The sequence below is a fragment of the Artibeus jamaicensis genome, unplaced genomic scaffold (assembly GCF_021234435.1).
Source record: "Artibeus jamaicensis isolate MK-2021 breed Jamaican fruit bat unplaced genomic scaffold, CSHL_Jam_final contig_464, whole genome shotgun sequence".
Lineage (NCBI taxonomy): Eukaryota > Metazoa > Chordata > Mammalia > Chiroptera > Phyllostomidae > Artibeus > Artibeus jamaicensis.
The window spans coordinates 4,570,403-4,598,402 of NW_026521842.1; the positions used below are offsets into that span (position 1 = coordinate 4,570,403).

General features: G+C 50.2%; 2 protein-coding genes across 12 annotated transcripts in view; one reads left to right on the plus strand and one right to left on the minus strand.

The window, feature by feature from the left end:
- The first annotated feature begins 9 nt into the window (after positions 1–9).
- Positions 10–27,987, plus strand: GINS2 (GINS complex subunit 2). 3 transcript variants are annotated; one of them, XM_053666777.1, is made up of 5 exons: positions 10–207; positions 674–788; positions 5,821–5,920; positions 8,582–8,708; positions 26,307–27,987. In XM_053666777.1, exons 1-5 carry the CDS (start codon positions 118–120, stop codon positions 26,328–26,330), a joined length of 456 nt encoding a protein of 151 aa, XP_053522752.1. In that variant the 5' UTR covers positions 10–117; the 3' UTR covers positions 26,331–27,987. The 3 variants fall into 3 exon arrangements, with proteins under 3 accessions (XP_053522752.1, XP_036998296.2, XP_036998297.2); XM_037142401.2 differs by lacking the exon at positions 26,307–27,987 and adding an exon at positions 8,947–13,812; XM_037142402.2 differs by lacking the exon at positions 26,307–27,987 and adding an exon at positions 8,947–13,812 and having other exon boundaries at positions 10–159.
- GSE1 (Gse1 coiled-coil protein) overlaps positions 10,883–28,000 on the minus strand; it is a 408,575-nt gene continuing 391,457 nt past the window's right edge. For 7 of the 9 annotated variants that reach the window (XM_037142395.2, XM_037142393.2, XM_037142399.2 and 4 more), the window contains 8 exons: positions 24,749–25,362; positions 23,410–23,522; positions 22,835–23,105; positions 21,195–21,308; positions 20,011–20,382; positions 19,211–19,489; positions 15,538–15,641; positions 10,883–14,598 (listed from right to left, as the gene is read on the minus strand). In XM_037142395.2, the coding sequence (XP_036998290.2) occupies positions 14,464–14,598; positions 15,538–15,641; positions 19,211–19,489; positions 20,011–20,382; positions 21,195–21,308; positions 22,835–23,105; positions 23,410–23,522; positions 24,749–25,362 (2,002 nt within the window). In that variant the 3' untranslated portion in view covers positions 10,883–14,463. The remainder of the gene's footprint in view (positions 14,599–15,537; positions 15,642–19,210; positions 19,490–20,010; positions 20,383–21,194; positions 21,309–22,834; positions 23,106–23,409; positions 23,523–24,748; positions 25,363–28,000) is intronic. The other 2 variants (XM_037142394.2, XM_053666776.1) reach the window with 2 other exon arrangements.

Below are 28,000 nucleotides of genomic sequence, written 5' to 3' on the forward strand. Positions count from 1 at the left end.
TTCCGGCTGTGGGGTGGACTCCGCGCGGTGGCGGGAAAGCTGTAGTTGCGTATCCCCATCTGGGAAGTAGGAGAGCCGGAGGCCGCGACGAGTCAGGGGCAGACTACTTGCACCTCCATGGATGCGGCCGAGGTGGAGTTCCTGGCCGAGAAGGAGCTGGTGACTATTATCCCGAACTTCAGTCTGGATAAGATCTACCTCATTGGGGTAAAGGCCGGGCATTTGCCTCAGGCCCGGGCTGGTGGTACTGACGTCTGGGAGAGGCCAGGCCTCGGGGGTTTCTGTCGACGCCGACTGGCCATTCCCTCGTCTCGGGTGGGAAGCCAGGGGCGTACTTGGGGCCTGCGTAGACCCGGTTAGGGCGAGTTTGGGTGGCGGGGGCGGGGGGGGCGACTCCTGTAGGTAGGCCACGCCCCTCGGGTGTTCTTCGGGGGCGTCCTCGCAGCGCCTCGGGAAGCAGGGCTCAGGTGGGCTGCCAGGTGCCGCCAGCTCCACCGCGCGAGGGCAGACGTGGGCTGCCTCCCGCACCTCCATGACCACTGGGGCTTGTATTTGCGTTTGGACTGCTATTTACACGATGTCAGTTCTGTTATTTGACGGCTGCGGCTGCGAGGTCCAGGAATGCCTTTAGCTCTGTCTTGTCTTACCGCCCCCCCTCTCCCCGCTCTGGCAGGGTGATCTGGGTCCCTTTAACCCTGGCTTACCAGTGCAAGTGCCTCTGTGGCTGGCGATTAACCTGAAACAAAGACAGAAGTGTCGGTTGCTCCCTCCGGAGTGGATGGATGTGGGTAAGGATGATCCACTGATCAGCTGAAATTAATGGCTCCATATTCACTCATTAGAGTCAGCTGCTATTACCACTGTCCTGTCAATTTGGGTGTATAGATCAATTTTAGCTCAGATTTTGCTTGTAAAGCTAATCCACTTTGCTTTAAAATTAGAAGTATTATAAAACCTTAAAGAAGTATTTGTTTTCATTTAAACGTATAATTATATAGATTGACATGTTGAGGATCAGAATCATTTTCTTACATTATACAGCACACATGAAAATAATGCATCGTCCATGCAAGGGAATATTTTTCAGCCTTTTACAGGAATGTTACAATGTGGATGAACCTTGAAAACTGTATGCTAACTGAAACACACACACATACAAATACCATATATCATATCATTCATTTACATACTGTTCAGAACAGGCAAATCCAGAGAGACAAAGTAAATAGTACTTGCCTAGGTATGGGAGTTTGGGAGTGATGGAGGGATTGTGGGGCAGTCCCTTTTGGGGTAATGAAAATGTGCCCAACTCTGTGAATATGCTAAAAATCATTGAATTGTATATTTTATTTTATTTTTATTTTTAATATATATATTTTTTATTGATTATGCTGTTACAGTTGTTCTATTCCCCCTTTATTCCCCTCCACCCTACCCCCCATCCCCACCATCACCCCCCTTTAGTTTATGACCATGTGTCTCAAGTCCTTTAGATTCTATATTTCCCATACTATTCTTGCCCCCCCATCTATTTTCTATCTACTGTCTATGCTACTTATTTTCTGTACCTTCTCCCCCCTTCTCCTCCTCCCACTCCCCTGTTGCTAACCCTCCTTGAGATCTTCATTTCTATGTTTCTACTCCTGATCTAGCTGTCCTTTTAGTTTGCTTTCGTTTTAGGTGTGGTTGTTAATAACTGTGAGTTTGTTGTCCTTTCACTGTTCATGTTTCTTTAACTTCTTTTTCTTAGATAAGTCCCTTTAACGTTTCATATAATAAGGGCTTGGTGATGATGAACTCCTTGAATTTGATCTTATCTGAGAAGCACCTTATCTGTCCTTCCATTTTAAATGAAAGTTTTGCTGGATAGAGCAATCTTGGTTGTAGGTCTTTAGATTTCATGACTTGGAATACCTCTTTCCAGCCCCTTCTTGCCTGTAAGGTCTCTTTTGAGAAATCTGCTGACAGTCTGACGGGGACTCCTTTGTAGGTGACAGTCCCCTTAGCTCTTGCTGCTTCTAGGATTCTCTCCTTCATTTTAATCTTGGCTAATGTAATTACGATGTGCCTTGGTGTGTTCCTTCTTGGGTCCAACTTCTTTGGGACTCTCTGAGCTTCCTGGATTTCCTGGAAGTCTATTTCCTTTGCCAGATTGGGGAAATTCTCCTTTATTATTTGTTCAAATAAGTTTTCCACTGGTGGCTGTGCCTTTCCCCCTTCTGGTACCCCTATAATTCGGATGTTGGAGCGTTTAAAGATGTCCTGGAGGTTCCTAAGACTCTCCTCATTTCTTTGAATTCTTGCTTCTTGACTCTTTTCTGTTTGGCCATTATTTGCTTTCTTCTGGTCCACTCCATTGATTTGAGTCCCAGTTTCCTTTTCATTGCTATTGGTGTCCTGTGTAATTCCATTCATTTCAATTAGTTTCGCCTTCATATATTTGTCTAATTTGTCCGTATAATCAACCAGTTCTGTGAGGATCCTGGTCACCAATGTTTTAAACTGTGCGTCTGTGAGTTTTGCTATTTCTTCATCACTTAGATTTATTGGCTCTGGGGCTCAGAGATCCTCCTGCGCCATTCTTGGTCTGTTCGGGCCCTTTAAGTGTGAGAAGCGGCGCCTTGGATTCCCAGGTCGCTGGGTTGTGACGCTGTATGTGGGGGGCGTGGCCAGAGCGGGGAAATGGCGACCCCCTCTGCCGCTTCTCACAGCTGGGTGCGGAGGAGCAGTGCCTTAGGTGGTTCACCTGGGCCGGGCCACTCAGAGTCGCTGGGTTATGACGCTGTATGTGGAGGTGGGGTCAGAGCAGGGAAATGGCGGCGCCCTCCACTGCCGCTTGCGGTGGGGACCTGCCGGCCCGGTCCAACTGCCCACTCCCTCGCCTGTCCACCCTCGCACAAATGCGCGACCTCACCCCGCGCCCCCCCCTTCCACCCTCCACAAATGCGCGACCTCAGTCAACACGCAGCCCCGGGCCCGGCTGTCTCCCCCTCGGTCGCTTGCCTGGTTGCTCGCTGGGTCGCTCACTAGGTCTGACCCTGCGCCTGGATTTCACGGGCCTGAGTGTGTCTGGCCGAGTCCTCCTGTGCAACCCTGCTCCGCCAGCCGCTGGTTTCGCCCCTTACCGGTCAGGCTGAAGAATTTGTTGTTAACGGACTTCCGAAAAGTTCAATTTTCCGTGTTCTGGCTGTGTTTTCTGTTGTTAATATTTAGTTTTCTCTAATCTTGGTTGTGTGAGAAGGCACGGCACATCCACCTATGCCTCCATCTTGGCGGAAGTCCTGAATTGTATATTTTAAATGGGTAAATTGTGTGGTGCATTCATTATGCCTCAGTAAAGCTGTTAGAAAAAAACAAAAGGAAAATACTACATTGGAGATGCACTCAGACTTTATCCATTGCAATCTTTTCTCCATCTCAGAGATGTGAATAGCTCATTGCAGCAAATAATCTTAAATTTATTGGGGGGGATGGTGGTAATAGCCATGCATGTATTGATAGAATTTAAAAAGCCCTGAGTGATTTTGAGTATCCCCTCCCCAGTGAATACCTGACTCCTAGAAGCAGGGACGGTTTTAGGCAGGTGCTCTCAAATGCAGCTTAAGAAAGACCGCTTGGGCCCTGACTGCGTGGCTCCGTGGGTCGAAAGTTATCCCACAGAGTGACAGGTCACTTGTTCGATTCCTAGTTAGGGCACATGCCTTGGTTTTAGGCTAGGTCCTCGGTTGGGGTGTGCAACAGGCAACCCATCAAAGTTTGTTTCTCTCTCTTTCTTACTACCTTCCCATCTCTCAAATAATAAACAAACAAACAAACTCTTAAAAAAAGAAAGAAGGACTGCTTGGAGCCCTGGCCAGATCAGTTGGTTAGAACATTATCCTGATACGCCAAGGTCGTGGGTTTGATCTCCAGGCAGGGCATGTACAAGAGTGCAAGAATTAAGCAATGAACGTATCAACAAGGGAACAACAGATTGATGTTTCTTTCTCAAAGAATCAAAAGGGATGGGGGGGAGATAAAGACTGCTTGGGCATTTCCTCCTTATTCCCTGTCCTAAAGGGGTGAATGGCCTCGGTAGTCCAGAAACATAATGGGAAACTCCAGTTTCTTCTGCTTTGAAGGGTTTTTTCAGTCCCACCAGGCCTGGCCCTGTTAGGGCTGCCTCCCCTCAAGCCTTCTCATTAAGATCAGCCCTGGCAGTTTTGGCTCAGGAATTTTTTTGAGTCAGGAATTCAGCGGGGGGTGCTAATCTGAGGGTGTAAATTTGGACATTGTAGGCACAGAAATGGTGTTTAAATAAGGTAGGACTTCACATTTAGGTGGTGGACAGGGCCCGGGAACTGAGCCCTGCAGCACAGTGTTGAGGGGTCAGGAAGGCCAGAAGGAATTGATGAGATGAGAACTCTGGTTTTCCAGAAGTTAAATGAAAACTGCACTCCAAGGAAGAGGATTGACCCCCATCAGATATGGAGATTGAGATGGGGCCCTTAGGTTAGGCCTCATGGAGGTAGCGGCCCCAGGTGAACTGTGTTGGCAGAGGGGTGGGATAGGCACCCTTCTGAATGGTTGAGGAGGGGAAGTTAATGCCAACATCAGACAACTCAAGTTTTGTTGTGAAAGGCACGAGAAATGGATCGGTAGCTGGAGAAAGATTTGGTGTCAGGAGAGGGTTTTCTTTATGAGATAGAAGATGTTGCAGCGTGTTTGAAGGAATGGTCATAGAGCGAGGGGTCGTAACCATTCAAGAGTGAGAGACAGTTGCCGGAGTGGTGTCCAGTGCATACCTGGAAGTAGCCCTTGTATATGGGGACAGATGCAGGGAGGATAGGAAGGCATGGTGGTGAGAGCATGTGGACATCAGCAAGGCAGTGGCTGAGAGCTGGGCCGGCGAGATGGGGAGAGAAGGCATGGAGAGGGCGGGTATGAGCAGAAGTGAGAGGGCGAATGGACCGGGAATTTCATAGGATTGCAGGATAATACAAGGGCCCCCTGGAGATGGGTGGTCACCCTTTAACATGAGATCCTGTGGCACAGTTGTGTCTAGGGGGGTCTCTTAGCCACAGAGGGCAGTCAGGTTCAGGACTAGGGGTTCTCTCAGGCTAGCCGGTCAGGGAAGGGGTGAGGTGGTCACAGGCTGTGGAGAGGAGTGCAGCTGCTGGGGGAATTGGACATGGCCGCTTGGTTCCGGGTGCTGGGCTTTCAACCTCATTCCCGTCCCACCCCAGACTGGAGTGGCTGTCATTCTAAGCTGATTTGCTCTTCTGAAAAAGGCTTAGTACAAGTATTTCGCCGGTCACTGGTTACTTTCCTCATTTTTTTAAAAAGATTTTATTTATTTATCTTTAGAGGGGAAGGGAAGGAGAGAGGGAGAGAAACATCAGTGTATGGTTGCCTCTCGTGAGTCTCCTGCTGGGAACTGGCCTGCAACCCAGGCATGTGCCCTGACTGGGAATCGAACTGCGATCCTTTGGTTCACAGGTCCGCACTCAATCCACTGAGCTACACCAGCCAGGGCTACTTTCCTCATTTTTGCATCAAAAGTAGAATACTTTGCTTTTTCACTAAGAAAAGAACTTCTGACATTCTTTTTAATATATTCTTCAGGCCAAAGCAACAATAACAATCATTTAAACCCTCTTAGAGTTTTTGAGGAACTAGGCCCTGTGTCATTTAGTTAGTAATACAGATGATATTCCAAAAGCTATTTTCTTTTAATGTATTTGTTAATTGCATGAATAGGTTAATATAGGCACTTGATAAATTTGGGAGGTTTAAAAAATATTTTGGTTATGGTAAAATGTCTCCATTTCTCAATTTCAGAAAAGTTGGAGAAGATTAGGGACCATGAACGAATGGAAGAAACCTTTACCCCTATGCCCAGCCCTTACTACATGGAACTGACCAAACTGCTGTTAAATCAGTAAGTAGCCCCACTTCTTAGAGCCCACAAGTAAGACCGGACTCCCCATCCTCATCCCTCGACCCCTGCCCTTCCCTTCTTGTTCCATGCTCATTACCAAGCAAGTGGTGTCCTCAGATCAGTGACCTGGGGTCATCGTGTGCACACATACACGCACCTGCATTCTCTCTCCCTTCCTCATTTTTCCATTTCTCCCAGTAAATCCCTGGGTTCTTTTCCTTCTACCTCCCCGTTATTTTTGGCAGTGGCCCTTTTCTTTACTGTAAATGTTTCATTAATAAAGCTTTACCCCTCTCCATTCTGGAGGTGTGTGCGTTTGGGGTTTAGTAGGTCTGCCACATGAAAGGCCAGAGGACTCACACTGCACCCAGTGCGGGCTCCTCCCCAGCGGCCGTCCACAGTGCACGCGGGCCAGAGTGGCCTTTGCAGAAAGCTCCACCGTGGGCCTCCCCCGCTCCCCAGAGCCTCTCTATGGTTCCGTCTTGCAGTCCTGATCGCAGTTCTCAAAGCCCTGAATAGGCAGGTCTTCTCCTTCCTTCTCCCATAACTCCCATAGCTCTCTTATTGTTCTTCCCTGCGATTCTCTTACATTTTAGGCTCACAGTGGCTCCTTGTACTTCTTTATACATACTGAGGTCCTCAGGGCATTGCATATGCTGTACCCCCTACCAGTGAGTCCGTCTGTTCCCTGCTCCCTCCTTTGGTTTAGTATAACAGGTACTCCTTTCCTGTCTTACCTGTCCTCTTGGCATCTCTGTACCCCTCCATAGCATTTGTCAGTTACAATTTTCTAATCACTTACCTGGCTTTACTCTTCACACGCCCCCAGTTCTAATGGGCAGGGCCTGTATCTTATGTGTACCAGCACAGTGCCCGGTGCTCATGTTTGTTGAATGAATGGATGAATTAACGAATGAAGGAAGGAATCAGTAGAGGGGACAGGAAAGTGTTGAAAGTTTTGCTTGGGACATACTTAGAATGTAATTTGCAAAATGTCAAGCTTTTGAAACCTTTTGGTTGATGGATTCAAGACCAGAACTAGAACGGAACTTGGGGAGCTTTCTAGTGCCTGCTGTAGAGCAAGGGCCAGGGGCCTGCTGGTGGCATTTCTGGATGCAAATGGACATTTGGGGTACATCACGGATTTGTCCTTCAGTTGACACAAGGCGGCAGTGCACACCCCCCTAAGTGTTTCACTAGATAGTTGCCATAGGCTCGAGTTCCTGGTTGGGTGGGGAGAGATGTGACCGTTACCCAGCAGTTACACTGCAGTGCGACACATGCTGCTCGGAGTGTGTCGGGGTGCAGCCAGAATGCCTGGTGGTGCCTGAGAAGGGATCTTAGGTTGGAAAATTGACAGAAAATGTACTGGGGGAGCAGGCGGCAGTGTGAAAGGACGTGGTAGGTCTGGGAAGCACAGCTGCCGGGGTACGTGCAGACTGTGTGGCAGTGGGGGAGCTGGGGCTTTTCGTTGATTGAGGGACGGCCCTGGGAGGTGTTCAGGGAGCGTGCTTGCTACCTGTGTACTTGGAAAGCCTGCTACGGCTGTGGGGAGGCACCTTGCAGGGGAGGGTCTGGAAGCAGAGGTGAGGGGCCTGTTCTGTCTTTTTTCAAGTTCGGTATATTATGTATGCAGTTATTGAAAACCTGGTCCCGGGATTCTTTAGAATTCATTTGGCTGAGGGACCTAATTGTACCTTTGTTCTGCAGTTCAATTAGCAAGGAATTGGGGCTCTTTGTTCTCTAACCTGCTGTTCAGAGCAAAGGATCCAAATGTTTTGGGCTTTAAGTAAAATCTACTATCAAAATTTTATACCACTAATTCTCCATCTACTGACCACAAGCCAACTTTTGCACGTGGTGAGATCATTTCCAGCTTATCCAAGAATGCCTGGTGACGCACAATGCTGGCTTCTGCTTGTCTTCTAGTTTCTTTTCCTTTAAAGATTAGTTGAGAAAACCACATAGGAAGACTGAGTATCTCCTGCTGACTCCAGTCATACTTTTACCCAGAATTGACTATGTATAGGTGTGCTCAGATTATGCAAATTTGCAGTTTCTTCTGTGATTTTTGTAAACATATTTTTGTTGTTTCTGTAGATAGGTCACTATCTACCCTTCAGGGTATTTGTGAGATAGAAGTGCTGTGTAGTACTGGGCCCAGCGCCTGGCACAGAGCTGTTGTCTTCTTTTGCTGGTGGGCTGTAAGCCTGTGGATAACCAGTGGGGTGTGAGCCACAGAATTCATGGCCCCTGAGCCAGACTTGAAACAAATTCATTCTAGATGGGAACACTACAGCACAGAACACTCGGTTATCCCGAGACACAGGAGGCCCCACTTAGAGCTTATTCTCTGACACCTGATTGTAGGAGATGACTTTAGGAAACAGGTCTTCGTGCGGCTGCCCGCCTGGGGACAGGTGATAGGAGCACAAATACATGTGTGGATTGTGGCTGAATTTTCTTGGCACCAAGCTTAACTGCTAGAAATTCTTACAATTTAATACTGAAAACAAAGCAAAACAAATTTTGAGTCTAGAACAGCGTGTGTATTTTGCCTGAATCCAAGCAACCTTTTTTTTTAAGCCATTTCTAGCTGCATATCACTTCAATTTATTGAGTGCTTCCTTATGCAGTTTATTTCACCTTTGCTTCCTTTAGTGCTTCAGACAACATCCCCAAAGCAGATGAGATCCGCACCCTGATCAAAGATGTGTGGGACACTCGCATAGCCAAACTCCGGGTGTCTGCGGACAGCTTTGTGAGGCAGCAGGAGGCACACGCCAAGGTGAGTGGATTGCAGGCCTTCGCTCTGGCAGCCGCCTCCCCTGGGGCCCTGGGAAGGCCGGATGCTGCCGTGGGGTTTCCTGTAGCACTCACTCTGCCTGCTTGGACTATCACAAGCAGGAATTACTGGCTGTGCTCTTAAACATTATTATTGGTTTCTCCTTTTTGTTCAGATTTTACCTTTTTCTCAAAATCAGAAACTTCTCAACCAACCCAGTCTGTTTTCTCTTGCGTTTTAGCTGGATAACTTGACTTTGATGGAGATCAACACCAGTGGGGCTTTCCTCACACAGGCGCTCAATCACATGTACAAACTCCGCACAAACCTGCAGCCTTCTGAGAGTGCCCAGTCTCAGGACTTCTAGAGAAGGAACTGATTTATAAAGGCCTCGTCTCTGCTGGCAGGAGGCTTGCTGGGGGTGTGAGTGCTCAGGACATGCTAGAAGTACTCATAGTTCTGGATGTCTAAAGCCATTTTTGAATGTAAGAAAAACGTGTAATGAAGCAAGGACTGGATTCCTAACCTGGTTGGAAAGGAACAGGTTGCACGTAGTCCTGGACAGTCTTGAATTCCATATCTGTCTCCAGAAGCCAGCTATTCTTATGGGGGAAAGAAAAAGCTTTGACGAACAAGCTGATCTCCCCAGCAGTCTCAGGTCTCCTGCCTGGAACTGCTGTGTGGGAGCGTGTTCAGTGATGTCAGGTGTTGTTTTGAAAAGACAGGTATTCAAGTGGTTATGTGGCCCTAGGACTTTTTTCTTTCTTGATACCAATATCATGGGCTAAAATTAAGAGTATAGAGATTGCTCACACAGGGAAGGCTGGCAGGTGAGTGGCTTGTGATGCCGACTGGTGTTGATCATTTAAGCTCAGATACACAATAAAGATGGAATCAACCCAGTCTCTTGGTTTTTCCCCCTGCTTAACTACCAAGCAGGAGCAAACCATGTGGCTAAAATGATCTAATAGACCAAACTGAGGTGTGCAGCAGGCAATCGTAAACGTTAAATACTCGTCTCTTGTTCTCATGGCTACTTCTGGCTAAGGTTTAAAGGGCTGCTTATCCAGGAAAGGGGAAAGCAGTGAAAAAACTAACTCCGTGTTACTGAGTGCTTGAGTGAAGCTGAAGATGACGCTAGGAAGCCAAGTTGGGTCTGTAATGCCACTGTTGATGGATTTCAGGGGAAGACTCTGTCTTAAGTAGCAGAGGTTCAAGAGTAAATTCTTTTTTACTCTGAGAAAAATTCAGTTGTACCATTTTGCAACTACTAAATTCCACATAGAAATTATATTACCATGAGAGAGGAAAATGATTGTCTAGAGCAGCGATTTTTAACCTTTTTCATCTCATGACATATATAAACTACTAAAATTCTGTGGCACACCAAAAAAACTTTTTTTGCCAATCTGACAAAAAAATAAATGTAATTTTTTAATTCACAGTGGACGGCCATTGTAATTTATTTTGACTAAGGGGGAAAGCAGTGCCCCTGACTGAGTAGTTAGGTATTGCATGTTTTAAAACTTCTTGCGGTGCATGGGTTGAAAATCGCTGGTCTGGAGTCATGCAGTGAGTGGAAGGTTCTGCAGCCTGCAGATTTTCAACTGCAGCATTGTGGCAGGAGAAGTAGCATGCTACCTCCAGGGCTTTTTGAAGAGTGTACGTGCATGACTGACTAAGCCTGCAGAGTCCCTGCTGGTATTTGCCCTTCGGTGTTGCAAGTCCAAACTTACGTTACTCAAGCAGTTTCTCCGTTCCAAATTGGTACCCAGCTAGGTGTCCTTTCAACAAGCAGCTGACGGTTATTTGAACAGTGAAGGGCCAGACATGAAGGGATTAGGACACAGAAGACCTTGTTTCTGTCATTTAAGGTGACCGTTTAGAGGGTTGGGTTGCTCTCAGATGGCAGAATTGCCTTTTCTTCTCATTCTTAACTCAGCATTCTTCCGATTTCATCTGGGGAATCTTCTAGAACGAAACCCCATTACTGTGGAGGGTCAGGAGTCCCGGTCCTGTGCACCTCAGATCTCGCCCCTTGATACCTTTCTCTTAAACCCAAATTACAGGCTGAATCGGTCTTCACATTTTGCCTATAAAGCTATATAGCTGTTGAGCTTTTCTTTCTTTTAGATTTGGCCTTGTATTTTATGACATAAAAAAGATTTTCCTCTTAACATGATTTAGGAAGATTTTATTTTTTTGGATGTTGTCAGAAATTACAGCAATATATTCATAAATACCTAATTACTACATTCAACAAATAATATTACAATACAATTAATTCAAACAAGTACACTTAGAACAGGTTTAATTTCACAGCATCTAAACTGCCCCCAGAGTGACCGAGGCACCGCTCCTCCTCCCTCCCGTGTACTGGTTCACTGTTCTAGCGATTAAGCACAGGGCACAGACACAGTAACACAACCAATTAGCATGGTCTTCCTCAGGCCAAGGCAGAGTTAAGGAGTTTAAGTTAAGTGCTGGATCAAAAGGTTGGGGACAGGCTACTGCAAGCAGTAAGAAAGTCATTAGCTTGGTTACTTGAGAGTATGGGGATCGCTGCTAAATGGCTAATATACACTTATTTAAGAGAGAATCGGCTTGTGCTGACCATCTCCATCTTGTGGTGGGTCCTTGGAATTTTCCATCCTTAAAAAAACCACGACTCAGGGAAAGGGAGTATCTTGACGTAATTTTTGAGATTTGGCAGCATTGAGAAAAACCCATCCCATGTACAAATTTAAGGCTTCCTGTGTTATAATTCTGCTGGAGTATGGGCTCCTTTGAAGGATGTTAATGCTAATTTAGTGTTGTATTTCCTTGAGAATATACAGACTAAACTGCTGGAAATCCTATGTTGGTCACTTATCTTAAAGAGTGGATTGAATCATGTCGTTTCCTCACATCATCAGTTTGGCTCTGATCGCATGTGCAGTAGTGCCAAGTATAGGGAAAAGCTCTGGTTTGCTTCCAGTCATCTGACCAAGTGTGGAGCGACATGGAGATGCCCCTGACAAGTTTAGTGAGACCCCTCAGAGGACAGGGCAGCCACCTCCTCTAGGTGCTGCAGGAAGCACGAAAAGTGACATTGGACTGAGGTCTTCATGAAACACTGACAGAGGCTGTGAAATTGGCTAGACCAAGTTTGTCAGTATTTAAGCCTAAACTGCAAAGAAACTTAGGTATCAAAAACACTTTACCTTTTTTAGTTTATTTGTGCTGCCTTTTGTGGTTTCTGTTTATGTTCTGATTGTCGTACTGAGCCCAAGGCTATCCTAAGATCTCCAGAGACAGGTGGGAGTTTGGGGCAGTGGAATGACAGAAGCTGAAGTGCAGGGTGAGTGTGGTGTTTCCAATGGGAAGGAGGAAATGCAGTCGTGAGTAGCTCAGTCACACATCTTCCACCCCTGGGGAGAGACTGCCCTTGTCCCACACGCCACGACCTCTTACCCTAACAATTAGACCCAGCCAAGGGAGCTCCCCTTGGCTGAAGGGATGGGGCTGTGCTTTTCTTTCCCGTTAAGTTATTAGATCTATTTTTTTCTTTTTTTACTTTAGCCAAGGCTATTACCAAAGCTGATCAGCAAAAGGACCGAGACATTTTCTGTGACGGAGGAGGAGGACTAGGAGTGAAGTACTAAGATGTAGCTCTTAAGCTTTCAGCCCAGAAACAGCAAGCAGATTTTTCAATAGAGAAATTCAGTGATATTCTGCCCTGATTGCTGGCAGTAGAGCTCCCTCTAAACACCTGTCCCCACCTGTGGAACACGTTGATCTCTCAATGCCTTTGTAGGGGAGGAGGCCCACAGAACAGCCCTTAGTTCTCGTCAAGTCGTTTCTGTGGCGAGGAAGGCGCTTGTTGACTGCTGATAATACTGGCGGCACTTTTTGTCTGAGTTTGCTAATAACTGGAAGATTCTTGGCAGACATACAAAGCAAACTGTGTGGGAACAGATAAAGCGACACAATGCCATCTGCCAGCAAGCTGTTCTGCACAGCTAAAGGCTGAGGGTGTGGCCACTGATCTCAGTGAGTAGCCTTCATGAAGGTCAGCCAGCCCTTCCCCGGGTGAAGGGGAGGCGTGTTCATGCTCAGGCCTCCTCCCCTTCCCCTCTCCCCAGGCAGACCAACCATTGGCTGCTTTGGCCTCAGGTTCAAGCCCATTCAGGCAAGAGATACTTTCTTGATCTAGATTAAACCCTGCCTGAATGAACAGTAACTGGGACAAGAGGGAAAATTTTCCCCATTGCTTTGCATGGATCTGATTATCCCAGTTCTATCTGCTCCTGTGCTTGCCACAGTCAGCTCAAAAGGAGGAGTTCAGCTCAGACATTGTTTATCCTACTTTTAGGCTTTTACAAAGCTTTGCATCTAAATAAAGCCTCTAAAGTTTCTACTTTGCACCTGTTCTCGGACTGCTGTAAGACACCTTAGAATGCTATCACAGAAACTGCTCACTTCCTGAAAGGTTCTTTTACAAAAGCCCCATAGCTGCATGTGTGTGCACAGGCACCCGCCCAGTATCTGTCTTGTTCACTGTAGACTAGCCCCTCCTCACTAACAGCAACTGGCTGTGACTGCTATTTGCTGTCCAGAGCTGGGGGGAGGGGGCAGAGGAGGAGGTAAAGAAGTAATGCATGGCTTTCCACATCATTTTCTGGAGCAACTCAAAAATGAAGTGATCGCATAGGCGCCAGTGGTAAGCTCTTTTACTTTTCTTCTTCTTTAATTTTTAAAAACACTTCAATATTTAATGTCCTGACCAGCAGCAGTACAGACACTAAAAGCAAGGTTTTTTTTTTGCCCAGAAAAACAAAAAAACAAACAAAACCCCCAAACAGGAAAACAAACAAACAAAAATCCCCCCAAACCACATTAAAAATGGCAGGCTTTTTATAACAATAATTAAAGTAATAAAAACATACAAAACTTTGTTTTTTAATATATATATACACAGTACAAGGCTGAAGCACCTTTGACTTTTCTCTCAAAATTTGTTTGTATGAAAACACCCCCACTGCAGCAACAATTTGGTGGGTGTGAATATATGTATACATAGAGCTCTGTACATTTCCCCCACGGAGTAATAAAAAAGGTACCTTCAGTGTGTCGATTTGCTTTATCTTTAGGTCGGAGCTTTTCCAGGGAAAAGCCTGTGAGTGAGGCTTTAGTACTGTTGCTTTGTGTGCTCTTAGGACCTGTTGCTTTTAAGAAAAATTTTGCAGAAAAGTAACTGAAACAAATAAGCCCTTTCCTTAAAACACACCCCATCTTCATCCAGCTGAAGGGGGCCTCTGTCCTGGGGAGGAACGAGGCCAACCCCCACGCTGCAGCAAAAGCAAACCTGGGCCTTGAGGCAAAGTTAACACGGCAACATGAGAGAGAGCACAGCGGTCGATCCCCGATCCCACACACCCAGGGGCTGCAAACGTACGTGTTAGTGTCAGTGAGGGGCCTTCATTTTCAGATGTAAAAATGTGACACGGGGAAAGAAAGAACAAAACCACCTTTAAAAAGTAAACTATGGGCATCGTCCTACATTGGTTGCTTGCTGAATTTCAAAGGTGATTCAGTTGCATTGAAGTCAAGGCGAATTCGTTCTTTTTCTGGAGCCTGGAATCCTTTGCTTCATGCATGGCACATTCTTATTATTTTTTTAAGCTTCAAACCTCCCAGTGAAAAATATTAAATATTCAAGGTAATAAAATAGATAATATTTCTATACTATAGGTTCGGCCTAGTGCAAGGGAAACCGTCACCTAGGATATCCCTTAAAGTAACCCCTAGGCCAATGCATTGCAGGCAACGCAAGGCACTTCCGTAAGTGATCCAGTTCCGCCTGGAGTCGCTCCCTTTCCGAGACAATCTTCTGTTTCTGGCTCCTCAGCTCCTGCAGAGAGAAACTCACATAAACAAACTGGTTTCATGGAAATGTATGTGATTACAGGAATGTGCTGGAGGCCACTTGGACAAGTAATAGATTTTATTTTTAGAGGGGGTGGGAGGGAGAAACAGAGGGAGAGAAACATGGATCGGTTCCCTCTCACACGTCCCCAACCAGGGACCTGGTCTGCAACCCAGTCATGTGCCCTGACTAGGAATCGAACCATTGAACTGACCATGTTTTGGTTTGAGGGACTATGCCCAATCCACTGAGCTACACCAGTCGGGACTGAACCTTCGACCCTTTGAAACCAGCCTCCCAGTGCTCTGACAGTGGGCCTCTGGGGTGAAGTCCGCACTGGTCCTTCCCAAGCCTTGGATTGTCACAGCACCTGCTCTCATGCAGCCAGTGTCCCCTGCTGTCTCAGCTTCAACTGCAGTTTAAAAACAAAGCCTGGAAACTACAAACTGCTGCTTCACCTGATCTAAGCCCCCCACGCCGGCACAGAGGATGCCCTCGGCTGGAAGACCTGAGGAGACAGGCTGCAAAGGGCACGGCACGGTTGGTTTTCCTTAATAACTTGACTCCTTCAGTAAAATCTTCCTCCTTAGCAAATCACATCCAGGCAGACTGACAAAGGCAATAAATAATCCCCTCAAAGGGATACATATAAATAGCATCTGCATCATTCCAGGATCAATATTCTGCAAATTAATGACACTTCCCTCCTTAGCTACATGAACCGACTGACCCCTGAAATGCCCCCAACCCCAAGATTATAAGTTTTAAACTCGAGGGTAGGATTCTCCCTAAAAACTTGTCTGTATGGGTACCCCTAAATCCAAACATGAAAGGTTAAACCAAAAAGAGCACAGTGCAGCTTCAGAAAACCCCACCAGGGGCCGAGCTTCACCGGCTCCAATGTGTAGTGTCCCCGAGACTCACCGCCACGCTGTGGGAGAGCTGCTCCGCTGTGAGACTGAGGCTGTGGTGCTGGGCTTCCAGCCGTCTGCACTGCGTCTGCAGCACCTGCCGCTCCAGGTTTTGCTCTGAAAAGACAAGTGACATCGATACATCTTCTGTACACCGGGTCCATAGGCCCCAGTGACTGTCTTCCCTCCAACGCAGCCACATGGCACTCTCCCTTGGCCCCCGATGCCCCCAGCTGTTTGCGTCACGCTGGTAAATACCCCAGCCTGGTGGAATCAAAAAGGGTCAAGCACTGAAAGGCAATTTCAGGGATACAGAGTAAGAAGAAATTAGGAGTAAGCTTATGGCCTTAAAATATATTTTTTTCAAAAAAATAAATTAGCCTTGAAAAATTTTAAGCTTCTAAAAAATGGCCATACTAAGAAAGGTTATGGGTTCAATTCTCAGTCAGGGCATATCCCCAACCTTAGAAAGGTTGTGGGTTCAGTCCCTGGTCAAGACAAATGACAGAGGCACCGATAAATTTCTCTCTCACTGTCCCACCCGTCCCCTCTCTGAAACCATAAGCATGTCCTCGGGTGAGGATAAAAACAAACAACAACAAAAACCAGGGAAGGCTACCTGAGTAATTTAGAGGCTAGAACAACTGGGATAACAAGATAAAATACAGTAAAATTAGCCTCTACTACCACTTTTGAAAACATTTAAAATAGTGTAAGTACTACCAAGTCCAATTTGGCAAGAAGGACACATCAGAAAACAAAGGTGAGGAACAGGGCTGCCATCTCCCCGGGGACAGAAAATGCATTCACAATCTAACACGCACCATAAGCTCAGCAGCAAATGGGACGCTTTGATGGGCTGTTTCTAAAGTTTCGTAAGACAAGAGCACCCTGAGCACCTCTTCTACTCAAAGGCTGACAGGTTCTAGGCAATGCAGTATGACAAAAAAACGTTAAACATTCAAAAGGAAAGAACTTAGAATCAGCAGGTCCGATCATCTGTGATTAACCAATAAGGCATATAAAAATTTTAAATCCATAACAACAAAGTGGTATCTAAAATCTAATAAAAGTAAGCTGCTCATGGAGAAAGCTAGTCGTTTTAATACAATTTAACTACCATATTCATAAATGGAATAACATCAGTATCAAAGACATCAACGCTTCCCAAATTTGTAAATTCAACACAACTGAAGACTCTAACAGGAATCTTCTGGGTGGAACAAAGGTGACCCTAAAACTCATGGAGGAAAGCCAAGGGCCGAGAACAGCTGAGCTGTCGGAGAAGAACAGGACAGGGCGAGTCACTCCCGACAGCAGAGAGCTGCAGAGGCAGAGCACCAATGGGGAGCAGAGCGGCACCGGGGCCGGGGCACCGGGGAGGGCGCTGCACCACACGCACGCCCCACGGGGAAGAGGCGCCCTGTACGCCGCCAGGGTCACTGGTTGTCTGGGCGGGAAAGATGAAGTTAGACTCCTGCCTTATTTCTTAGACAGAAATGAATTCTCGGTACGGGGAAAACAGAACATGACTGGGAGGAAATGGAGAATAAGTCCTGGGTGGCAGGGGAGGAATTCCCGAACAAGGCACCGACAAACATCAACCCAGAAAAGGCGGGGATGCCTCCCTCTCTCAAAATAAAAAACGCTGCCGCGGCTTCTGGACACGTACACATGTGCTTAAAGAGTAACGTGTAGCCCGGGCCAGTGGGACGCAGTGGGTGAAACATCATCCCATCACCAGAAAGGTCTCAGGTTCGATTCAGTCAGGGCACATGCCTAGGTTGGGGGTTCACTCCCAGTCTGGGCATATACAACCCCAGGTCTGGATACGTACAAACCCCAGTCCCGGTGGGGACCCCGGTCTGGGTGCCTTACGAAGGCAACCAATCCATGCTTCTCTCCCTTCCTCTCTAAAAAAAAAAAACAAATGGAGCTGGCTGGTGTGGCTCAGTGGATTGAGTGCTGCCTTTGGACTGAAAGGTTGCTGGTTCGACTCCCAGTCAGGGCACAGTCGGGGGTACTGAAGAGGCAATCAGTAAATGTAATTCTCGCACACAGATGTTTCTCCCCCTTTCTCCCTCCTTCCCTCTCTCTAAAAATGAATAAATAGAATCTTAAAAAATAAATAAAGCACATGAAAATGTCCTCAGGCAAGAATAAAAAATTTTTAAAAAGGAATGACATGTCAGTGATGGACAAATTCAAATGAAGGGTTCCATCTGAAGGAGGCAAATCAGTGAACTGTTCCAGTCAATGCTCTGGCTGGGACTACGTGTATGTCTCATCAGTCTGATTTTTCAGAGTGTTTAAAATGATTATGATACACATAATCAAGTGCTCATATTTAATACTTACGACACAGTATTACTTGGCAAAACACTTCCACAATGAAGTAATAAATTAATCAGGACGTGGCCACCCGGGTTTGGCTGGTCGAGGCCGGCACCTCCTGAGTCACACCGACGGCGCGGCCAATGCAGCCAGGGCGGCGAGTGCGGAGGGGCTGGAGTGCACCGCTGCAGTGGGACCCACAGACCAGGAGGCTGAGGACCCGTCAGTGCCATGCACCCAAGAGGTTCTCAGTAATCCACCTGCCTGTTTCACTATGGAGGGCAAGGCTGGGCACCTCCGCTTCTCCTTGCTCCCCAGTTCACAGCTCCCAGTCTCCGTCTAAGCTAGATGGGGCCTGCCCAGGCGTCCCGAGGACAGTGAGGTGTGGAGAAGGGAGGTGGTGTGCTAGAAGCACAATGACGAAGCTGTAACTCAACCAGCAGCCACGCCTGGGACTCTACCACCTGGTGCACGATGCCAGCGTGGGTGGGGTGTGCGTGTCCGAGTCCCCCCAGGGTGTGTTTCAGCGGGCAGGGTGGAGTGTACGCTCAAGGCTGAGAATAAAACATCCTGGCAGCGGACAGGGGCCTGCCTCCTTGCACAAAGTGCAAGTCCAGGAGGGTGAGAGCCCAAGGGAGACTGCCACTTGCACCGAGACACTTCACACGTGAGGCAGGCTCAAACGGTGACAAGGCCTGGCTCTCCGGGGCTCAGCTGAAGTAATGCACGCTTTTCGTGTTCCAGGGCTCCTGGATGTAGCTACGAGTGTCAGAACTGACAGAGGATTCAGGAGTACAGCTGCCCTGGCCGAGCAGCTCGGGGGGTTGGAGTATCATCCCGATACTCAGGGCTGCAGGTGTGACCCCAGATCAGGGCACACAAGAATCAACCAACGAATACATAAATAAGCAGAGCAACAAATCTGCGTTTCTCTCCCATGCCCCTTCCTGTCTCTCTAAAATCAATGAAAATAGGACGCGGCAGCAGAGCGGAAGACAGCACAGAGGGCGAGGCCTCTGGACCTTCACGCTCAGCAGGAGCAAGCACCTGGTACCTCAGTTTCTCTGGTAAGAATGGTGTTAAGTTTGTCCATGAGAAATTACCATTATAAGTACAGTCCAGAAAACTGCAGAAACCTGAGAAACAGTTCTTGGGCAAAGAAATGGGCAAGACAGCTAAGGAAAGTTTACCTTCTAATATTAGTGTCTGGCTGTGTCCTGGAAAAATCCACCAGTGCTATCACTTAGAAACAGCCCCCAGTGCTGGCAGTGAAACCCTGTACTGACTTGTCGATGAACTTTCTATTCACTGTCTTTACTGGGCCCTCAGTTGGCTCCTCCGCCCCTTTGTACCTTCTATGTGTTCCTGGTAAGCTTCAAAAATTGCCTCAATCCCTTGCCACTTGCGCCTGGGGGGTTCTTCATCATCCTCTCCTCCATCTTCCTCTTCCTCCTCCTCCGAGTCCTGGTCCATCTCCCGTGTGAGGGGGCCCTTCCTCAGAGCAGCGGGCTCCTGCTGCCCGTTGTGCGGGGGCAAAGGGAGCCGGCTCGAGGACTGTAGCTCAGGAATGTTGTAGTGGATGGACGTGTCGACTTTGTGGTTCTGCTCTGCAGACAGAACAGTTACGTTCCCTGGCGGGGGGAGAGAGGGAATGAAATGGAGCAACCCCTGTTCCCCCACCTTCAGTGAACCCCACCGACATGTCAGCGAGGAGTGATCCTGGGGCTCCCATGTGGGGCTGGCACCACTTTCAGGTCATCAAGTGATCGCGAGAGGCTTGGTGAGACACCCACTGAGTGCGGTTATTGAGGAGGGGCGGTCTCCGGGGAAGTACACCGAGGGACACTGGCAAACCCTCCACTGCAGGACACATGGATCCTATTTTTGCCAGAAAGGCACCTCGCCTGACCTTACTAAAGAAGTGCTTCTACTGAACTCAGATCCAAGTGTGGTCCGCAGTTCGGCGGTATCAGCATCCCTTGAGCACCTGCTAGGAACGGAGACACCCCAGACCTGCTGAGGCAGAATCCTCCTCTAACAACCTCCCCAGGTGCCTCGGGCTCACTGAAGCTCCAGAGGGGCAGGCCCACGGGTGCTGCCGAGTGACCTGTGGACGTCAGCCAGCGCTACTAAGACACAGCAGCCTCCTTACCTTTGTGCTTCTGCAGGGCCTTCTGGGTGGACTGCAGCACGGACTCGTGGAACTGATGTGCAAACTCTTCTGCCATGAAAGGTTCCCACGGCTTACTCTTCCCGTTGATGCTGTGCGACAGTGGCACGGGAATGTCCTTGGGCGCGGGACCCCTGATGTAATGCAGCATGCTCAGGCCCTTCTTGCCCCCAGGGGCCTCATTCAGCCTGCCCTTCTCGCCGCTGGCAGGAGTTGGCTCCTGGATTCGAGACAGCTCCTGTGGCCGGAGCTGTTCCAGTCTCCCAGGCTCTGTGGCCTTTGGGACATCAGACAGGGAGGCAGCAATACCCACAGGCTTTTCTACATCCAGAGAGGCTGGCTGCGTGGCTGGTTCTTTCAGAGACAGAAAGCAAGGAAACTGTTAAGAGCTGCAAGTAACCAGGTAGACCCTGACCTCTACAGTTTACATTTAACAAAGACCTAGTACAAAGGACTACGACTTGGGGCTGTTTAGTTAAATGTCAGTGCACACGGAGGGGCTTGAAGATGGGATGTGGTAGCAGCGAGTCCATCCTTGAAAGGTGCCCCAGGAAGGCATCTGGAAAGAAAAAGAATCTGAAGAAAGAAGTTGCTTTAGGTCATCCACAAGGTAAGAAGTTATGTAGCTCAACCCGACAAGAGAGACTGCGTTAGGAGTTAAGAGTAGGGCCGAACAATAAAGATCTGCTCCATTCAGCAGCTCAGTGATGTATAATCAAAGCCATAAAATAAAGAGAGGTGTGAGAGCAGATGTTGGAGAGGCCTGAAGCAGAATGAGCAAGACAGATGCAGGAGAAGAGAGCCAGTGAAGGGCAGACAGGAGCAGCAGGGCCGGAGCAGTGGTGCGGAGACCTGGCACACGGGGCTTCGGCGCTTGGGCCACGCTGGACTGGCAGGCGATGGCCACTACACTGAGTTCTGTGGAAGCCAGGACCCTCCCCCTTAACTCCCTGAGCCCTGACTTCCAACTCTCAGGTCCTGTTCTGAGGAAATCCTTCACAATCAAGGAGGAAGCTTGTATAAGAGATGGAGAGAAGCACATTCGGTCTCTGGGAGGAAAGATTCGTGATGAAGAAGACTTGAGCAGGTGCTTCTGACCCCGAGCAGCCCACTGGACAGTCCTGGGCAGTGGCGGATGGGGCTGTTCTTCCCGCCCTGGGCCTTACCACTCAGGGAGACAGCAGGACTGTCCCTCGGAGAGTTTCTGAGTGAGTCTGCTGCTGCTGCTGACAGTGCCTTCTGCTTCATGGCATGGAGCATTGCGACAAGTTTCTCTTTGTCTATGAGGAAAGCAGCCCGAGGTTAACAAGACAGTCGCATCATTCCTGGGAGGGAAAGGGAGGATTCTAGCCCAGGCCGTGACTGGCAGGTGCAAGTCCTTTAAACAAAGAAAAACACAAAGCAGGCACCACAGGGATGGGCAGTGTTTAAAAGAAGAAAACTTCATGTTCGAGCGAGCCCAGACTCCTTGCGGCTTTTACTACATAACGTTTCAGACGCGTTCCAGAAACAGCTGTGTGTGGATGATGATGACGGCTACACGGAACAGCGGGCACCTACGATCTTCCAAGGTGACTTCTGAGGATGCCTTTTTACTTAAAAGACTAAGATGTAGGCCCCAATACACGGAGACGACCCAAAGACCCACACAGCACCTCTGCAAGCACAGGCTGCTTTCGGGCGACCCCCATTCCCTACCCCCTCCCGGGCACCTGGGCACAAGCCCTGTGACGGGTGCCATTTACTGAAAAGGAACAGACCCCTGTGATGGTTGACACCACAGATTCTTGTTGCAGTAGCACTTCTTGCTGAGACTTAAATGGCCACATTACTGGTGGCTTCCTCTAGAAATTAAGTCAGGAGAAAAGATACTTTTTGAAACAGAACTATGCGTCTTTTCAGGGATTTGCACTGGTTACCAAACCAACACATCACAGGCCCTTCTGAGTAAAAGCGAGAATTCCAATTCCAACCTATCGGTTAAAGACAAAATGTAAAATGCTACACTCCAATAATGAAGAAAGGAAAAACAACTAAATAACCAATACACACTTCTGCTTGCCTTCTGACTTCCCTCCACAGAGAGGTGAGGAGGTACCAGCCAGGGGGACTTGGAAGTGTGCAAAGGAGCAACCCCGACCGGCCGGGTTCTCCTGTGAGCCAACACCCTGCACCAAGTGAGTGCACGGGGCAGACCAAGGAAGCGGACGTGCCCCGAGTGTTCAGACCACACCTTGTCTGCCACACTGTGTGCTCCAGCCCGAAGAGTCGGCCCCCACACGGCCAATCAGGAAGCGTCTTCCAAGACAAACTCACAATGTGTATTTGGCTTTGCCCGTCGGGCACAGACCCCCCAGGCCTCCCGCCATCAGCACTCGAAGGCCGGTGGGCCGTGTCAGCGGCCCAGGAAGAGGACGACGCGCCCACCACCCTGGAGTGCTCTCCCACCGCACGGTGCGCCTGTGTCTCGTGCCCCGGGGGCTCGCTGAACCTGCATCGCAGGCGACAAGAGCAGCTTTGCATACAGAACAAACACCAGGTCTTCCTTTCCATCCAAGATAAAATGAGAAAACAGGCTTCAGATGGGACAACTGGAGTTTCAGCTGGAAAAAGGCAGAGATGCTGGGGCGGGTCCACCAGAGCAGAGGGCTGCTGCTTCCCTGGGGAGCCAAAAGGAGTTAAGAGAGCCCCAGGGCCGACGTGTTCTCAGATTCCGCCTAGAACATGGGCCCCGGATGTCCCCAGGGGTCCTTCTTCGGAAGCTCCTAGCAAGTCCCACCCCCAAAAGGCCCAGGCGAGGCCCTACCTTTCCTCTTCTCGGCACTGATGTGGGTGAGGTTGAAGATGGTCAGGAACTTCTTCTTCTCTTCGAAGTTGGGACTGTTGTTCATCTCATCAGGACTGTAGCGGGTGAACAGGGCCAGTCTCGGTGACGGTGTCTGCCGCTTGTTCTGAACCATCGGGGGCGACGGGCTTCTCTCCCTCAGCATCCGCCGCCGCTTCCTCCGCTTCTGGGTCAGCAATTCCTCCTTCTGCTGTTGGGTGGTCAAGCCAAAAAGTTGCAAAAACTCTAGCTTCTAGATTGGGAAAGAAAACAAATGAGTTTGAAACCACCAGCAATGGTACAGTTCCACTGCCCCAGGGGTCCCTCCTGGGGTCCTCGAAACCCACGTGCCGTGCCGACTCTGTGCGGGGCCTCCGGGAGGGGGGACCCAGCAGCACGCCCAGACACCTGCGGTCAGTGAGGACTGCAGGAGCACAGGGCGGTCCCAGCAAACGCAGGGCCTGCTGGGGCAGTGGGAAAGCCAGGGGGCAGGCACCGACATGGGCATCAGCAGCCCAGCCTGTAAGCTGACAGAGCAGTGACCAGACCCCAGATACCTCGGAGGACGTATCCAGTTTGAGGGGCGGCTGCTCGGCCACACAGCGGAGGTGGGCCCTAACCTCCTCTTCGTCACTTTCGTCGTAAGAGTCATCCAGGTCGTAGTAGTATCCTGATGACAAGAACAGATGTATTTAGCTGAGCAAGTAGACTCTGCTCTCTAGTGGATGGACACAGGGTGGGCACCGTTGTGATCTGTGTGTGTGTGGATGCATCCATCAGGCCAGGCCTTCCTGGTTCCTTTTAACAGTCCAAAACCGGGATTCCTTTCTACCCAGGGAAATGTGCATTAACCCCTAGTCCTAGAGCTTTTCAGGGGTGGCAGGTGGTGCCAGGAGGCAGGCTCCGGGCTTGGCTGGGACCCCATTACCCGCAAGCAGCCAGGCAGTCCCTGGACTGACACTGATCCCCAGCAGGGGACCATTCGTCACACAGGCCCAGGGCTGTGTCCATGGCAACCCAAGACTGTTTGTGCACATCCGCTCGTTCCTGCTGTGGCCATCTGGGACCATTACCCAGGAGGGAACAGGCACGCTTAGATCCCCGCTGTCTCAAAGGTACAGAGCACGCATGCAAACTTAGTGTGCACAGAGCAGCAGCAGAGACCCTGCAGCGGAGAGCACCGGCATTTCCCACCCTTCCTTTACAAGGTGAGTAGAGGAGAAAGTCCTTCTTAGGCCCTAAATCAAGCCCAGACCCGCACGCAACCCAGAAGACTTGGCCTTGGCCCCAGCTTCTGGCTAAAAGATTGCATTTTGCCCCGCATCAGACACACGTTTCCAGCAGGGAAAGGAAAAAACTGGTCTGGGGCCCTTGATCTTCCTGGGCCTATTCTCTTGGCTCTTTGGGGAACCCAGGGAGCTCTGGCGAAGCCTCCTGATCCCGAAGCAGTAAGGAGGTGACTGACCAGAACCCGCACCCCTGCCCCACCCAGGCCTACCTGCCCAAAACTGATGGCTGCAGCTCCCTATACAGAGCCCCCGCTGGGCCCAGGCAGTCTCTCAATAGCCTCCTCCTGTTATGCTGCTCTATTAATTTTTAAAACTATCTTAGTAGCCTCTGTTCATCATTTATTAATCATGAATTTCTGTGGAGCCATCCTTACAGGCAGGCTTTGATTTGGCTTTTCAGGACAATATGCATTTCAGCAGGATGGGCAAGAGGCCTGGGGTCTACCTCCCCAGTAGAGGTATCAGGTAGCTACACAGAAGCCAGTGGCCTTGCTCCCTGATGTTGCTAAAACCCCAGAGTGGGAGGCAGGGACAGTATGAGGGGCTGAGTGGCTTGCACAACTGCTCCCCAGTCCCGGGAGGTCAGGGCCACCCGGGGAGACCAGACCTTTCTCCTGGGCCTCTCGCCGCCTGCGCTCTTCCAGGTCCAGCTTGCTGACCAGCCTCCGGCGCTGCTGCAGGAACTCATCATAGATGTAGGCAGGGTCAGAGACCCGTGGTGCCGGGGGCCGGTAGGGCGAGCCTGGCTTCAGGGGTCCAGTGAGTTCCCCAAAGGGGGCTGGCTGGGTGAGGGAGGCCCGCTGCTGGCCCAGGATGGTCTGGGTGGACTTCTCGAGCTCAGCCAGGAAGGGCCCAGGCCCGTGAGGAAAGGTCTGGTGCTCCAGGCTCCCTGACTCCCGCGGTGGCGGCTGATACTTGTCCAATGTGGTGGCCTCGCGCTTCCGGGGCCCCTCCTCCACCTTTTCTGGGCAGAAGACCCGTTCCACCTTCACCAGCGGGACAGCCGCCTGGCGGCTGGGCTCCAATGGGGCTGGGTGGCTGTGCAGAGGGTGGTTCTCGGGGGCCCGCCGTGTTTCCAGGGTGCTGTCCATCAGGGACACTGGGTTCCAGAGGGCTGTGGGCACGGAGTGGTGCTGGGGCTTGGGTGAGATGAGGGGCGGGGGCCCGCCAAAGTGCTGCGGGGGGTCTCGGCTGCCCGGCTCGTGACGGTTCGGTCCCAGCCTAGGGAGTGAGCAGACCAAGCCATGAGTCGAAAGAGAATCGGCAGAGCAGACGCCCACCCACGGGCTTCCCAGGCTGCCTGCCAGGGCCTGGGTGTAAGAGGCAGCTTCACAGACGGCCCGGACGAGAGCCCCCCTTTGAGAGCCAGGTGCCAGAGGGGTGTGAAGGCCTCCTCCTCCAAGCCACTTGGCCAGGGGCCGGAGGGAAGGATGCGACTTCCACTCCTCACCTGAGTACTGGCCGTTTTACATGACTCTCTTCAGACAACCTGAGGCAAGTCTGTGCAGACCTGCTTTTGGGAGGACGTGGAGGCTGGGCGGTGGACATGCCTGCTGAGGGCACAGGGATGGTCTCAGGCCCAGGCCAGACCCTCTTTCTGTCCATTTCTCACCCCAAAACCTCACAACAGCTCGTTCTATTCCACCAACTCCTGAATCCCTATGAACTGCTGTCAGGACAGACCTTCATCTTTGTCTTCCACGGGAGTCCCATCACAGAGAGAATAAAGACAGAACTCTGGTGCCAAACGGGTGGCCCTGCCACTGGTACCCACATCCAGAAATGCCAAGCTGTGGGCAGATATTGGAGGGCAGGCTGGTTGCCTTCCGGGTGGCCACAACTCCACTCTCCCCACTGTCCTCATAGACAGCAGCAAGAGAGACCAGTTTCCACGGACTGCTCTGCCCAGTGACGTAGGGGAGGGAGACCCTCACAGCCAGGGTGGGCCTGTGCCTCTACTGACCCCCAGTGGACCCCATCAGAACTGCAGCAGCCCCGGGTGGCCCCAAAGCAGCAGCTTGGCTAGGGCCTGACCAGGATGTCCATCAGACCAGTGGCTTTGCCACACAGCTCTCCTAAACGATGGTTTCCTTCGTGCATTTAAAACAAGACTCCACAAAAGGCTATTTGGGTGTTGTTTCCCTAAAGTGTATTTTTTTTTAAAGGAAAGGCCCATGCTATCCAGGTGACCAGGCTCCTAGGTCTCTCCCTGCCTGGCCGAGGAAGGAGACGTTTAACCACAGACACCGAGGCTCCTCCTCGCTTTTCCGGATGGGACTCGGGCCGGGAGATAACCCTGATATGCCCTACTGCTTCTAATCAGCGGAGTACGACAGGGAACCACAGCTCGTTGTTAAGTAAACAACAAAAGAATAAAGCCTGTCTGCAGGATAAATATTTCAAGCACTGGAGCCAAGCACTGAATGGCTGTCTAGCTTGGAGCACAAGGGCTGGTCAGAATATCACACATGCACTGCTGTGAGGCTGGCCATGCCACCTGCTGCTGCGGGAACCACTGAGGCCGGGGGAGAGCTGGGAGCCCCTCCTTCTCCACACTCGAGGCCTGCACAGGACTGCCAGGCCCTGAGGTGGAGGCTACCCCCGCTGGAGTCCTGGCAAGCTGCACCAGGATGCTGGGGCTCTGAGCCGTGGAACGTGCCCAAGGGAACCGGAGCTCCAGATTTTATCAGGAGACGCGGACGGACGTGTGCTGGCTGTTCTCCCAGTCCCCTGGGCATGAGGGGAGTTGGAGGAGCAGGGAACACCTCACAAGCAGACAAGGCTAAGCCTCCGTGTGACCTCAAGGTGGGCCCAGAGAGGCAGATAACAGGCCTGAGGTTGCGGGAAGACCCAGCCAGCTCCCGCCCAGCCACACCCAGTTCGCCCAGCTAAGTCCCCTCACCGCCCGACTACACAGCAGACACCCAGGCAGGGCTGCTGGCTGAGCCAGCTGAGCCCAGGACAGAGCAAGAAAACACACCAGTCATCGAAAAACACGAGGAGGGAGGGAGGGAGCGAGCGGACATTTAAAATGCCCAGACGCCGAAATGCTCCTTCTCCGGGTTAGGTGATGGGCAAGAGCTAGAAGAACGGCACTTGGAAATCTTCCCGCCCAGCCTCCTTCACGGGCTGCCGAGGAAACCGAGGTCCAGAGAGAGAGGACGTCCGTGTCCCCGAGTCCCCGGAGCAGGCCTGGACAGGGCTCTGCCCCAGTTCTGGCTACGGGTCTCAGCCCCACCCTTTGCAATGAGCCCTGGAGAGCTACAGAGTACGGCAGGGGAGCAGGGAGGTCTGGGGGGCAGCTGTGAGAACGGGGCACTGGGGCCAAGGTCATATGCAAGTGTGGGCAGCTGGGGCGCCAAGACAGGCATCAGCGCCTGCTGGCAAATTCTTTTACGGTGGGGACAGAAAATGGATGTATTTTTATTTTACAAAATCAGTACAGTTAATGTTTTGACTTAAATAAAAATTAAAGGCGGTCTCCCTCTCTTAAAGTTTGAGCTTGAAAACAGGAAGATGGAAAGAACAGGCTGTAATGATTACTTAAAGCTTCTCCCTCACACTTTTCAATGCCATGTGTGTCTCCCTGGAGACACAGCTGGGCTGCATGGGCAGGGCCCAGCTCTGGACATTGGCCTGGTAGACTTTATTCCTTAGGGACAGGTGCCTCTGAGCACCTCCTGGCCCTCCTCAGAGTCTCTGTTTTCTCATGGGCAAACAGCAATTAGAACACAAAAATGAAGTGAAAATGCTCAGCAGGGTGCTGAGTGAACCAGAGGTGCTCAATAAGTGTTGGCTGGCTAGAAATAAATCTGAGCGTGACAAACGTCTTCCTACGCACCCTCAACCAGTGAGCCCT

Coding starts and splice junctions, on each gene's coding strand:
- GINS2 (XM_037142401.2), top strand. CDS start 118: ATGGATGCGGCCGAGGTGGAGTTCCTGGCCGAGAAGGAGCTGGTGACT. Junction 208..673: donor ATAAGATCTACCTCATTGGG/GTAAAGGCCGGG, acceptor CCGCTCTGGCAG/GGTGATCTGGGTCCCTTTAA. Junction 5,921..8,581: donor ACCAAACTGCTGTTAAATCA/GTAAGTAGCCCC, acceptor TGCTTCCTTTAG/TGCTTCAGACAACATCCCCA.